The sequence below is a fragment of the Streptopelia decaocto genome (assembly GCF_964273445.1).
Source record: "Streptopelia decaocto genome assembly, chromosome: 5".
NCBI classification, from domain to species: Eukaryota; Metazoa; Chordata; class Aves; order Columbiformes; family Columbidae; genus Streptopelia; species Streptopelia decaocto.
Window position 1 is genome coordinate 68,833,748 of NC_138659.1, and position 13,870 is coordinate 68,847,617.

The 13,870-nt window shown below is 45.1% G+C and overlaps 1 protein-coding gene across 1 annotated transcript in view; it reads left to right on the forward strand.

The window, feature by feature from the left end:
* The window catches only part of LHPP (phospholysine phosphohistidine inorganic pyrophosphate phosphatase), a 76,366-nt gene that overhangs the window by 2,806 nt on the left and 59,690 nt on the right, over positions 1-13,870 (forward strand). Inside the window, exons 2-5 of the mRNA XM_082053837.1 lie at positions 9,389-9,576; positions 9,935-10,088; positions 12,535-12,598; positions 13,742-13,834. Of these exons, the coding sequence (XP_081909963.1) occupies positions 9,389-9,576; positions 9,935-10,088; positions 12,535-12,598; positions 13,742-13,834 (499 nt within the window). The remainder of the gene's footprint in view (positions 1-9,388; positions 9,577-9,934; positions 10,089-12,534; positions 12,599-13,741; positions 13,835-13,870) is intronic.

The window sequence follows — 13,870 nt, forward strand, 5'->3', positions numbered from 1 at the left end:
CTGACGGACACTGAACCATCCTGACCAAGATGGTGCTCAGTTCCCTGTGCTGTAGGGACCCTCCTGAGGAAAGCGCCAGGAGTCACTTTCCAGACGTGTGATGGGGCGCTAAGTGTTACAACTTAATTTATTGCTAATTTACCTGCGTCTCTGATAAGTTTTACCTGCTAAGTATTTTAGGATTCAATGTGTGCTGCAAGGGAATTGGTGAATCGGAGGCTGAAAGGATGAACCGCAGGAATATTTGCTGTGCAGAGCAGATCTCCTCCTGCATCCGATAACGATAAGGTGAATCTGGGTCTGTTATTTGGCGGAACTACGGCAGACAGGCACACATGTGCCTAAGGATGTTAGTCCTGGTTTAACCCAGAAGCAAAGGTGCCAGGAATATCATTAAATCCGACTTTAGGTGGGGATATTGGGGTGTTGAATGACTACAAAATCCAAAAGCAGCTTGATCAGATAATTTGGCCCTTTAAAGCTTTTAACCCGTAACGTTTCTTGATTGTTTAGTTTACTGTGCCATATGTTTGTTCATGTTTCTAAAAAATCCTTATAACAGAATCAGGTAAACCCCATCTTCTCCGAGTGTCTGTGGTGAAGTGGCAGATGCTGTGGAGCAGATCAGAAAGCCCACGGACAAGATTAGAAAGCCGGTCGGTGACTTAAAGGCTTCTTCTGGAGCCGGCCTTAACAGCTCCTCTGTGCTGTGCTGTTATTGCCTTAATTGATTTACACAGCGTTGACACGAGGTGAGCTATTCGCTTTTTATCTTCCAAATAGCAGGGAGCTGGTCTCTTACAAGACAGAAGGTGGTTAAACATCCATAAAAGATGCTGGGGCCATGCTCTGTTATTTGCATTTACAGCTGTGCGCTGATAGCGTGCCCATTAGCATATCCATATGAAAAGCACACAGTGGTTGGACATTTACAACATCCTGTTGTTTGGCCCATATAGTGCATCTGTTGGCACAACTTTCCACGGGGCCCTTTAAAAGAGCAACGGAAATCTGGGGAGCGGGGAGGCTGTGGAGCAGCTGGACAGTCGCGTTAACATAAAATACCCGGAGAGCCTAACAAGGGGAAGATTGCGAGGAGAGCAAGCGGAATTGGAACTGTAAAGCAATTCAGCGTGCAGGGGTTCGGGTGGGACGGTCGTGAGTTTACAAAGAGCCGTCTGAAAGCGTGTGTGCGCGACGAGGAGCAGGAAATCTTTGTTGTAACCTGCCCCTTCCGCAGCAGCAGAGCCACAAAAAGGTGAAGCTGTTCTGTGTGGTGGTGTAGCTGTTCAGTGGAATCGATGCTGAGGGGTGCAGGGTTGTCACAGCTCCTTTCCAGTCTCTAACACTGGCTGTGGACCTTCCTAACCCATGTTTGCTTTCCTAATCAGCGATGCTCGTTGCTGTTTTAAAAAGATCCGTGTCTGTGAAGTTGTGGGTGCCGTGAGCGCTGTCTGCACAAATTGCATGAGTAAGTGCTTACACTTTTGGAATTTAAACATCATTAACCTTTAGGGTCTTGAGCTACTTGCTGTCTATCAGCACAATTATGAGCTGTACAAATATTTACCAATGAAGAATAATAGAAGATACTACAGTGATGCTTACCAAGGGTACTTGTTCATCCACTACCCTGTGTAAATACTGATAAACCCCTGAAGCCGATGAGCAGCGCTCTGCCTCGTTCTGCGCTTTAAAGATGAGACTTGTCTCAGTTTACCACTATTCTTTTTTCCCATCTTTCATGTCTGGTGAACTAAGTTTGGAATCTTATGATCAAGCCCAATCTTTACGTATCCTCAGCAGGATCGCCGTGCGGGTTCTGTGCTCACTTTCCAAGTGATGCTGAGGGAGCAGTCGGTTGCTTCCAGATTAAAATCACACCGTGTTTGTTGGAACACAACTTGGTCTTTGAGCTACCGCGGTGAAACAGTACGGTACTTTCTAAAGAGGGTGAGCAAAGCGTGGGAGAGCGAATTCTTTCTCTATGAAATGGGCTGAATGAAAGCTTTTGGCAATTTACTTTCTTTTTTCCAAAAATCGAATTCATTGTTTACAAACAGGAGCTGTTTGTATACAAAGTAAGAATTCTACAGTGACAAAGATAACTTGCTTTTGACTGAAATTTTAATGGCATAATTAGTAGCTTCAAAGGCACAAAACCCAACTGCTTTTATCACAGAGTGAAAGCTATTGGAGTATGATTCCTTATATTGTCCATAAAAATGTTTTGCTTAATGCAAATAAATATATTCCAGACCTGTTCATGTTAACTGAATCCCCAAAGTTCAGCTTTTTGTTTCCTGACAGCTCCAAAGTGGAGAGTTACCAAATATTTAGAGTCTACCAGAGTTTACTTTTGTTACAAACGACACCCGCGTGTTTGAACCCTACTCAGTGTTGTGTTGCTGTGGAGTAACAACCAACTGGCCGCTACAAGAGGAGGTGAGAAGCCCTGATTCAATCCTTGCAATGTGGTTGAAGCTGGAGCTCCCAGGTGTAATACTTTAAGCTAATTTGGTAATCTGCAGAGATTAAATGTGTCTTGTCACTGAACACAATGGACCAGGAAGATTTTTCTTATATTCTGCCTCGTGCTTCCTTTCTGCAGATTCGTTTCAAAGCCATGTGTTGTTTTATTTAAAATACTTAATTCTAGATTTCACTGTTGTGACTTATTGTTGTCTACGTATCTGTAGATGAATCTGTTGTCCACCTTTGTGTTCAGACAGGTGGAATATGATTGATGGTGTTTTGTTCAGTAATTCTGGTACGCAGCAGTTTTTGGTGTGTCGGGGGGGGCAGCCTTTGTAGAAGATACGGGACAAGATGGCCCTTGTGTTTGCTTTGATGTGCAAGTTCCAGTATTTATTTCTATCTCTGAAAAAAAAAATAATCAGGATGGTCGAAATACCTAAATAAAAGGTGTTGCTATGTTTTTAAAGTTTACTTTGAACAACAATTCAGTGATTTGTCAGTTTTTCCTGCCAAACAGTGTCTCAAAGTTGTGTTTCCAGAGCCTTTACTTTTACAATGGTACCCTTTCTTATTTCACCCTTAAATAACATTGGCCTCTTTTCTTGTGGCTCCTTCATATGTGCCTTTTAATTCGCCTTCATTCCTGTTCAAAAGCAATGCCCTCCTGTTTCTTTTTTTAATCCCTTTTGCAATCCCTCCTTTGGATCCCCTCCAAATTATCCGCTTCTATATATAGGGCAAGGTGAGCCATATGGGGCTGGGGAGGAAATTGTGCTCGTGAGGTGGCAGATGAGTTTCAGACACAAGAATGCAAGGGGGAGCAGGGCCAAAAAGTGCGGTACGTAAGGATTTGTCAGCTCCTTCCTAATAATATATAAAGCAGCAAGCTGGACCACCGGAGAATGGGAGTTTTAATGAGCTTGGCCGTACTCAGGACCAATGTCAGTGAATGGAAACACCAGGAGATGAGGGGACAAAAGGAGCATCGGAGATGTGACAGCAAGGTTTAAGCCGTTTGGATGTGCTGTGAGGATGGGGGAAATCAGAGGAATGGAAAAATTCGGACACCGGGACCGAGAAGCAACAAGGAGAAAGCAACCGAGTCGCTGTGTCACGGGAGCGCACGTGTGGTTTAATCCACACCGCTCTGATCCCATCGCACCCACCGAGCTAAACACCGGGAAATTCAGTGTTCCTGTGGAATTGGGAGAGGCTTGTGCTGTAAAAGCCGGCCACAGGAGCTAAGGATGGGCATTTACAGCTGGCCTCCTCCAGACTTTTGAAATAAAATCAGTTTGCTTGGTGTCATTTCAGAAGCTGAAATGAAAGGTGAAAAATGCTTGCTGCTGAAATAGCCACTAAAATAGCATGAATACGGGTTCACGGGGAAAGTATAATGCGTTATTTGCACAAATACGCTTTTTAAGCAGAGGGCACATAAAGCAGAGCGAGTGTATTCCTCCCACACAGGTATTTCCACAGCTGGACCCCAGAAAACCCTTTTCCATCCTCAGGTGCGTGTCCTGCTCCAGCGGTGGGAGGTTTACCTGCAAAAACCCTGCAAGATCAGTCTCGGGATTTACATTAATTGATAAATGTCTCACACAATGGAAAACCATCCCATTGCCGGCTTGTCAGCAGTGTCTGAAGGAGGATTTGATACCTCCCCTTGTCCTGACCACTCACCATTTTGTGGTCTGGATGAGATTTTACCCACTGTTTGCAGGCTGTTGAGGACTGGCACCGATGTCTTGTCGCAAAACCCATTTTAATTTGTCATTTTGAGTGTGTTTTTTAGACGCTGGCTAAAACCACATCATGTCCCTTGGTTCTCCATCAGCCAGGCAGGCTGAAGGACTGGGATCATTTCTGCTCTTTTCAAACTCTTTCGTCTCTGTTGACCTTGGAACTAGACAAGTCATTGCTGCTTTTGACCATTATGCTCAGTTTCACGGAATCCCAGAATGTCAGGGGCTGGAAGGGACCTGGAAAGCTCATCCAGTGCAATCCCCCCATGGAGCAGGAACACCCAGATGAGGTTACACAGGAAGGTGTCCAGGCGGGTTGGAATGTCTGCACAGAAGGAGACTCCACAACCTCCCTGGGCAGCCTGGGCCAGGCTCTGCCACCCTCACCATGAAGAAATTTCTTCTCAAATTTAAGTGGAACTTTTTGTGTTCCAGCTTGTACCCATTGCCCCTTGTCCTATCATTGGTTGTCACCGAGAAGAGCCTGGCTCCATCCTCCTGACACTCCCCCTTTCCATATTGATCCCCAGGAATGAGTCCCCCCTCAGTCTCCTCTTGTCCAGCTCCAGAGCCCCAGCTCCCTCAGCCTTTCCTCACACGGGAGATGCTCCACTCCCTGCAGCATCTTGGTGGCTGCGCTGGACTCTCTCCAGCAGTTCCCTGTCCTGCTGGAACTGAGGGGCCACAACTGGACACAATATTCCAGGTGTGGTCTCCCCAGGGCAGAGCAGAGGGGCAGGAGAACCTCTCTGACCTACTGACCACCCCCTTCTAACCCACCCCAGGTACCATTGGCTTCCTGGCCACAAGGTCACAGTGCTGGCTCATGGTCACCCTGCTGTCTCCCAGGACCCCCAGGTCCCTTTCCCCTATGCTGCTCTCTAATATGTCATTCCCCAACTTATACTGGAACCTGGGGTTGTTCCTGCCCAGATTCAAGACTCTACACTTGCCCTTGTTATATTGCATTAAATTTTTCCCTGCCCAACCCTCCAGCCTGTCCAGGTCTTGCTCCGTTTCATCTCTTGACAGGAGATGTTTTACCTGTAGCCCCAGCACCATGGTGCTTGCAGAAGGCAATAAGAAGACATTAACCCTGCCCAGAGTTCACGTAAGTGTTTAGCATGCTTCCTTTTCTTTTAAATTAAAAACAAAACCAAACAAAAAAAACCCCACACTTTGAAAAACCAAAATAAAAAGCCAGTTCTGGAAATCTCATCACCAGCGCTCTTCTAAACCCCTTTGAAGTTGGCGTTGGATGGTTGCCCAGCTCTGGCTTGTTGCCTCTTCCAGGGTTTTGCTTTCTGCCCCCCTGGACTCTCCTTCTGCTCCTGTGTCAGGAGAAACCCTCACTGCAAGAAGCGTGTGGTCAAAGGTGGGAAATCTGAAGTTCAGTGTTATACTGCGTCCTTAGTTTCTTTCTGCCACATGCAGGACAATATGAATTTAAGGAGTGCTGGCTTCCAGCCTAGATCCCGGGGCCATTTCTTTTCTTACTGGTGTCATAACATTTACATCATCTAAAAGAGCAGTTTTTGTGTTTTATATGCCCAAAAGCTGCCCGTCGAGGTTGGCAAGGGCAGTTGGTTGAGTCCGCACAAGGTCAGTCAGGATGTCTAATAATTGTCCTAACGCTTTACCTGTTATGGAACAATAATGAGAGTTTTTTCATTATTTTCGGGTGAGTGAACCTGGCAGATGCTGACAGCCAGCAGATGTGTAAAGTTCGAGGTGATTTGTAAGGGACCGGCTCATCTGACGCACGGTAATTGCATTGTGGGACATTGTCACTCAGCGTCGTGTCCCGCTCTGGCAGAACGAGGTAAAGGTCAGTTCAAAGAGCCGCCGTAGCGTGATGGGCAGCGCGGGGCTCGAATTAACATCCTCATTTCCATCTCTGCCATATACATGTGCTCATGGCGTGCCCAGAGCCGAGTGGGTGCCCCGGTTCTAGATTTAGGGACTGTTTGTGCGAATGAGCGGTTGTTTCTACCTGGATTGGGTTTAAATCCCTCCTCTGGTAAGGCTTAGAGAAAGTCTTACCCACCTGTTGGTGCGTTAGCTCGGTGCTCATCTTTCCGCTTATAATTTTGGGCTTGGAAGTTTCTTTTGTGATGTATTTCCTCGGGTTCAGCGCCTGTGTGCGGTGGCAGCTCCCCAGGCAGCCGGTGCCTGCCGTCCCAGTATGACCAGTGCGCAACTGGAGGGCTGTAACTGCACTGCCCTGCACTCTCCGCTGTCCCCTCGGCAAGGGAATCCAACATACTCCTTCTGCCACAGAGATGCTTTTAGCCGAGTTCACCGTTTGTTACACCCCAAAAAATCAGAAGCTTCATGTGCAGCTCCACGCACGCAGGTGAAGTTCAAGCTCCCTCATTCCTGCCCATGGGTGTTAGGATTGGTGTGAGCAGTCGTGTTGGAAACAGCGGGTTTATCGGGCGGTGATGATGATGATGAGCGAGAGGTGGCCTTGGGACATCCACAGCTACCTGGACCGCGGCGTTGGAGCTGGTGCTGCCGGTCCACGTGCTCGGTTTTGCTCTAATCGGGATTGATTTCTGGTGCTTCTGGATCTGACTGGGATCTTTATCATGAGCGCAGTGGATGGAAGTCAGCCCTGATTGATGTGGCTTCCTGGGTGCGCCTGGGCTTCTGTAGTGTAGACACTGATAAATCTGTAATACAGATGCTGATAAATCTGTAATACGGTGGAGATCTTGATAAAGTGTGTGTTGCCTCATTCTTCTGTACTTGCAGGTATCTAATCCCTTGCTCTTAATAATCTCCCTCTCTCTCCTCCCTCTCTAATCTGATAAAGCCTCACATTGCTCGTTTTGTTCTTTATTCTTCTCACATCCCCATGCGTGCCGGCGCTAGAAATCGCAGTAACTCGCTCTGCACGTGCGTTTTGAAGTGTGAACGCCGGGTCAGCTCAGTAGCTCAAGGTTTCCAGTTAAGCCGCCCATCTTACCAGTGGTGTCCCCAGCACCGCACTGGCTCGCTATGCGAAGCCTCTCGCCTCCATCAGACCTTTCAGTCGTCTCTTTTAGCTCCTCCTGCTGCAAAACCTGATCATGAAAACTGAAGGGGAGTTTCACTGGAAGCACGAGCAGAGCCAGGATTTCCCCCGTGGTGTTAAAAGCTCTCCCTTGTTATTTAAGCTCTGGGTTAACGGTTGTTTGCTGCAGAGAGTGAGCAGAGGATCTCTTTGGAGATGCTGACTTTGAAGGAAAAGGTGGCGTTTCATTGAAAAGGTTTTTTTGAGAGATGTCCTCTTTGGAGTTCTTGGTGATTTTTCTTTTGTACAGTGTTCTAGAGTATTTTTTGAGAGTCCTTTCCATGTTTCACCAGAGGACTCCCCATCTTCTGACCATGTTGGCCTCACTCTTTGTAGACCCCACCTCATCCTGAGCATTTACTGAGCTCATTTGTTGACGTGGTGATTGCTGATGGCCACAAAGGCGTGAAGCCGTCCAGGATGTGTCCAGACTCCTTCTGCTTTGGTCAGACCTTTCAGAAGCGGTAACTCTTGTTTTTCCTCTAAAATTCTGAGAAGGAAGTTACATTTGTAGTGTAGGAAAATGGAGTCTTTGCTTCCACCAAGCTGACCCGTGATGGTGCTCAATGATCTGTGCGAATTGTGTTGATCATGGATTCATTTCGTTGACCTTTAGGAAGAGAAAGGATGGATTCTTATTCAACAAATGTCTGCTTCCAGGCAGGTATGAATCACGGGGTTGTTTTCCTAAGAGTAGGCAGATAAGCTTTGCATTTACAATAAGATATTTTTTAACCATGGTGCGCTCTGTTAAAGTTCGTTGTGTATCCAAATTACACCGCTTTGCTTTTTAACTACAGCTGAAACCGTGTTCCGAATAACAGATGTGGAATACTGTCATCCCACTGTCACACCAATTGTTCATTGTTCTGAGAAGGTCACATCATAATTCATTAACAATAATTATTCCCTGGGTACACCCTGCACTTCTTCACTCAATTGCTTCATTAACTTGTGAGCGAATCTCACATTCACTGCTCCAATCAATGAAGATATATTTATAACGTACAAGTGGATGCTATTAGTTACAATATATTAACTGCCTAATTTAAAATAGAAAAGCTATCTTTATGAAGGGCAATTAACCACTAAGTGTAATTGATAATTCACATACCTATGATTAGGAAAGACAAATAATAAGAAAGAAATGAATCACCTGAGCTATTGAAGGAGACGCTGGCGTGCGGTTTGAATGGGTGGAAGGGGCTTTCTGGGTCAGGACCAGATTTCTAAGAATCGTTTGGTGGAAAGTTCATCATGGGATGCGTTGCCTTGAGGTGGTTTCGGTGTTTACACCAACCGGCTGTGATCATCTTCCCTAGCAAAGGAACCCACCACGTTCTGTTGTCTTGAGAGTCGATGCAGGGGCTATCCTAATAGAAAAGTCCTATTTCATCCTGATGCAAAGAAATGTAATAATATTTTAATATGAATTTATAAACATACAAACTTTTATTGATTAATCGGTTGAGTGCCATATTTCTCAGGATTACCCACCAAGTAGCAGCACAGGTGTTTGATGAGAGATGAAGTGATAAATGTAACTGCAGCCACCCTGGTGTTGCTATAAGCATCACTGCAACTCTCTGGCTTCTTACCTGGGGTGTGCAGAAGTGCAAAGCCTCGCTGGTACCTCCAGCAGATCCCCGCAGCCCGTGACTGATGGGTGGAAAGGTGCAAATCCCAGTTAAAATGCTAACAACCAGCACTCATGGCTGTGCAGTGCCCTCAGGTCGCATGTGTCTACCCCCGTGGACCGGTTTAAAGAAAAGGAACTGGATTTGGGGGTTTTTTGGTGTGTGGAGGGAGCGTGTGTGTGACCAACTGGTGGCCGGGGATGGTGGGCATCGCATCTGCTGCCACCTCAGCTCCAGAAGGACATTTACATGCTATAGGAAGGGCTCTGCACATGAAAACTGCGTCTCTAGTGCCCATAATTATTTCTAGGTATATCTTCGTCATGGTAAGTCATCCTGCCCCTATTTTGGCATTTCGTCTTTGCATTTTTATTGCATGTTACGCAACTTATGCGTAGAACAGCAAAGCCGATACTCTTCACTCCTTTTCTCTACCCACTTGACCCTCTGTGGCTTTTCCTCGACAGGATCAAAGCGTCTGGCCTGAAGCTGCGGTTCTGCACTAACGAGACCCAAGCGACGCGGGAGCAGTTTGTGAAGAAGCTCCAGGGCTTGGGCTTTGACATCTCGGTGGCCGAAGTCACGGCCCCGGCCCCGGCAGCCTGTCGCATCTTGAAGGAGCGCAACCTGAGGCCGCACTTGCTCGTGCACGACGGTGGGACAACACTGCAGCAGTGCTGGGACATGGGGACACCCCAGAGAGACGTGGGCTTTGCCATAGAGTACTGAATTCCCATAGCTTGTGGGGGGAAGAGCTCCCCGCTGTTGTTTTCCTACAGGGAAAAGCCTTTCCTTAGTCCTGAGACACTAAAATACAGCAGGATCCGGGCAGGAGTAGAAGGAGTCTGAAGAACAGTTGATTCAGATCAGACTTGTATTCTTTTATTTTATTTTAATGTGTTGATGAACAAATGAAAGCAAACACACATCTGGGGGAAAACCATCGGTTCCAATGGGAGCTGAAATGGTAAAGGATTTGTGGATTTTACTTACTTTTTTTCCTCCTTCCGCAGATCTCGTCCCTGAATTTGCTGGGATCGATAAAGCGAACCCAAACTGCGTGGTTATCGGAGACGCAGCAGAAAACTTCACCTATGCAAACCTGAATGAAGCTTTCCGAGTTCTGATTGGGATGGAGAAGCCTGTTTTGATCTCCCTTGGCAGAGGGTGAGTGAAGCACTGTTTGTTTCTGCCTCTAGTCTCTATAGTTTTTAATTTTGCCCAGTATTTTTGTACATAACAAAGGCCAGATATCGATGTGGGCATTCACACCACCAACTTTAAAAAATCCTCAGTTTCAGGCAACAGTCAGCCAGGTTTCTTCTTCCATTTGTAGTGGTTGAGACTTGACACTGGATGTGGCTATTGATTTATATGACATAAATGACTCCTTTCTGTTGGAGTGGTACTTAAAGGTGCTGTCTCTGAAACTTGGCGTTAGCGTCTTTGCAGGTTGAACATATGTATGAAAATGTCATACACAAGGAAGCACTTTTATGTTGGTGGCTTGAGAATTGCTATACATGAGGAGTGAGAAGCCAAGATTTAGTTGCTAATATAGAAACCCTCTCATTTTACTCTATCTCTTTATGGAAGTAGCTGCGCTGCACACACTCCACCCCAACTATGTTGGAGATGGGGGTAGATGTTCTCAGATTGTGAGCAAAGTGCGGTGGCCGAGAAGACCTAAGAGGGGAATCCAAGAATGTGCTGAGAAGTAGCTGGGCTGGTGTGTATGGCGAAGACCTGCAAAAGCACCTGTGCTTTGCATCTGACAGATTTGATAGTTCGAATATCAAAAGATATTTTTTAGTTATTCTCTGAACATTAAAGGTAAATTTTAACCTCCTGTGTTCACGTGCAGGAAATATCCTGCCAGCGAATTTGGATGTTTCCTTAAAACCATTCACTTAGATGTATTTGGAGATTTTAAACAGGAGATATTAATGTCAGCGCTGAGTAATTACAAATCCCAACAGTCTTGAAGGAGTTATTCTTATGTGTTGTGCAATATATGGGCTTTAAAAAGACTCTGTATGTTTAGCTTGAGGAAATTGTAGCGACAGCTTTTTTCTGTGGTTCAACAGACCGTAATGGGCATGAAAACCCTTCTTAGTTTGTGGGTTATTGATCCAGCCGGGTAGAACTTATCAGCGGGAAGGAGCAGTTAAATCCATTGTGTTGTTGTACCTGACGCTCGCGCTCTGATCCTACAACATGAGTGAAAAATCCTTACGGTTCCTCAGTTAGAAAGACGAGGAGAAAATGTTGAGCCAACAGCAGAATGGCAGCTGTACATAAAATAACCAGGTTTTGCGCTAGGTAATGCCACCTTTCAAAAGGAAATACAGAATCAACCTTTGTTTGAGATTTGCAACATGATCAATGCAAAAATGCCTTTGTACCCTCTGTATTTAAAAGCATATATTTCATTTACCACTCATTGGTGTAGACAGCTCTAAACCAGACCTGCCGTTATTTTTTTTAAATGTTCTTTTTCATTAGAAAGCGTAGATTTTGGGATATTCTGAACTCAGTTTTCACCACGAGCACATTTTTTTTAGTGACTGATCATTTAAGTAACATGAATGTGAGTTCTGAATGAGTTATGCTGGTAGGTAAGTTCTCTGACTCGAAGAAGGGAGATTATAAATTGGATTAATTGTTCACATAACTAGAGAAGCCTTGTTGGTGCAAAGGGCCATATATAAAGTCCAGCTTCGTTTTTAACGTGCAGCATCGGTGTAACTGGGTGGCCCTTAACACAGTGCCTACAAGTAGGTTGATCTTGGCTGAAGTTTTAGTTCATTCCATAGAAACCCAAAGTGTCAGAGTCACTGAAGCAGAATGCCCTCCTCCTGAAAATGGAGTGATTTACATTTAGCATCTGTTTTGGGCTGAGAGTGGGAATTGGCTTTGTAATTTCTTCTGTCATGCCACTGTCAGAAAATTAAGCTGTTTACGCTAGGCTATAGAAGGTTAATGGCTGTTCTAGCAAAGGTCAAGTGGTCATTTTAAAGGGAGGCTGTGCTGAATAATCGAAAATGGCAGAAGGATAAGGCATAAAACCGTATCTGACTGCTCATCCTTTTTACCCTGTCATATGGAAACGTGTCTTTGCCCTGCTCAGGAGAGCTTGGAAAACCTGCATTAGTGTGAGTTGCTAGTCGAAGAAAACCACTGTAAAAACAGTGATTTTATGGTCTCCATAGCAAGCTTGGGGCCCCTTGCTGGTTGGTGCCAGCGCTCCTCTCCTATCTGCCAAGGGATCTCCATCTCGGATTAAAGGAGGAGCAAAGTAACTGCTGTTCGTTACTCCCTGTGATAAAACACAGGCCAAGTTTATCCCCGATATGAGGGCATTGAAATCCCTTTGAAGCAGGGGAGTTGTGTCCCAGATGGGCGTCTGGTCCGAGATCTTTTCCCCCGCGTTGCGCGATACTCGGCCCGTCCTTTACTTAATTCCTGGCGTTAAATTGAGGCTGCGGAGTTTCTGATGACTTGACTTTTTGTTGCAGCCATATGGACATCTGTATAGGCACAGAAATAATAAAACATGGTTTCTTTCTATTTAACTGCCGTTTCATTGGAACTTTATCACTTTCATTTCCAGACGCTACTATAAAGAAACCGATGGTCTGAAACTTGATGTTGGAGCGTATATGAAGGCATTAGAGGTATTTTATAGCCTGCATTTTGCTTACTCGCTCTGTGCACCTTGTTAAAAGAGTAACTGGTATAAAGATGGGTCATCTTCCGTAATTACTCACCTTGGTGGAGGAAGTTTCCACAGATTGCAAATCATTTGCTGCAGTCTAAAGACGAGCGGATTCATTTTCTTTTCTGGCTTTGTTCATTTTTTTCTGTATTTAAAATGTGAACTTTTGCCATCGTGGTGCCTTTGTTGGAAGTGAGGCCCTTAAATGAATGAGTCAGAAAAGAAAAACCTGGAAAATTTTATGCAAGATACCCAGAAAAACCAAAGGTCCGTCTTATGTTTGGTGTGGTGCTGTTAACACAGCCCTTGCCGTCCACAGTTTACAGCAAAAGGCTCTTATTCAGCAAGATACTTTAGTGCAATCCTAGTTTTAAGCCTGATTAATTCTGTACACAACGGGAACCCAATCTAAGGGTGAGAGAAGGAGAGAATCATTATTATCCCTTTTATAGGCTTGCAGAGAGGCTAAAAAATACACAGTGAATACAGAGAATAAAGCGAAGTAAGGTGGTATACAAGCAGAGAAGATAGTGGATATAATGCATGCTTGCAGCACATTTATTTATATCTATGTGAGTTTTGAGGAGAGTTTTTGCCTCCCAATTAAGTTCAGGCTTAATAAGGAATAAGCTAGAAACACGTCTTTTTTCAGCATAGTACTGATATTCAGTTGCAGGAAGATAAGTTTTCATATCTGGCTGGTCACTTGAATCATTACTAATATGCCTGGTGGTTGAAGAAACCCTCTACATCTTTTAATGCTTTTGATCATTTTGTGTGAAGGGTATTTGCTGTTTCTTGACGAGTGATGCTCTTACAAAAATGGGCGATACTGGGCCCAAGCGTGAAGAATGTTCTCGTGATGGAGAATGTAACAGGTTTGTAACTTGAGATGTTTCAGGAGGACTTTGTCTCCTGCCAGAGAGCATCAAACACTTGTGCTATCCAAATTCTCTGACATGCGCCTTCGCTTGCTGTTCCATTGTGGCATTTAAGGGTAAAAATCAACAATCACATAATTTTTATGCAATTGACTGGAGTTACAGAATTGAACAAATCCTTTTCTGATCAGCATGTTTCGTGTGTCTCTTTTCTTTTCCAGTATGCTTGTGATATTGAAGCTGAGGTAGTGGGGAAACCAGCAGGAATGTTCTTTGAGTCAGCCTTAGCAGAGATGGGAGTTCCAGCCCAGCAGGTGAGGTTCCTGATGCCGTGACCACTGCCTGTGCCG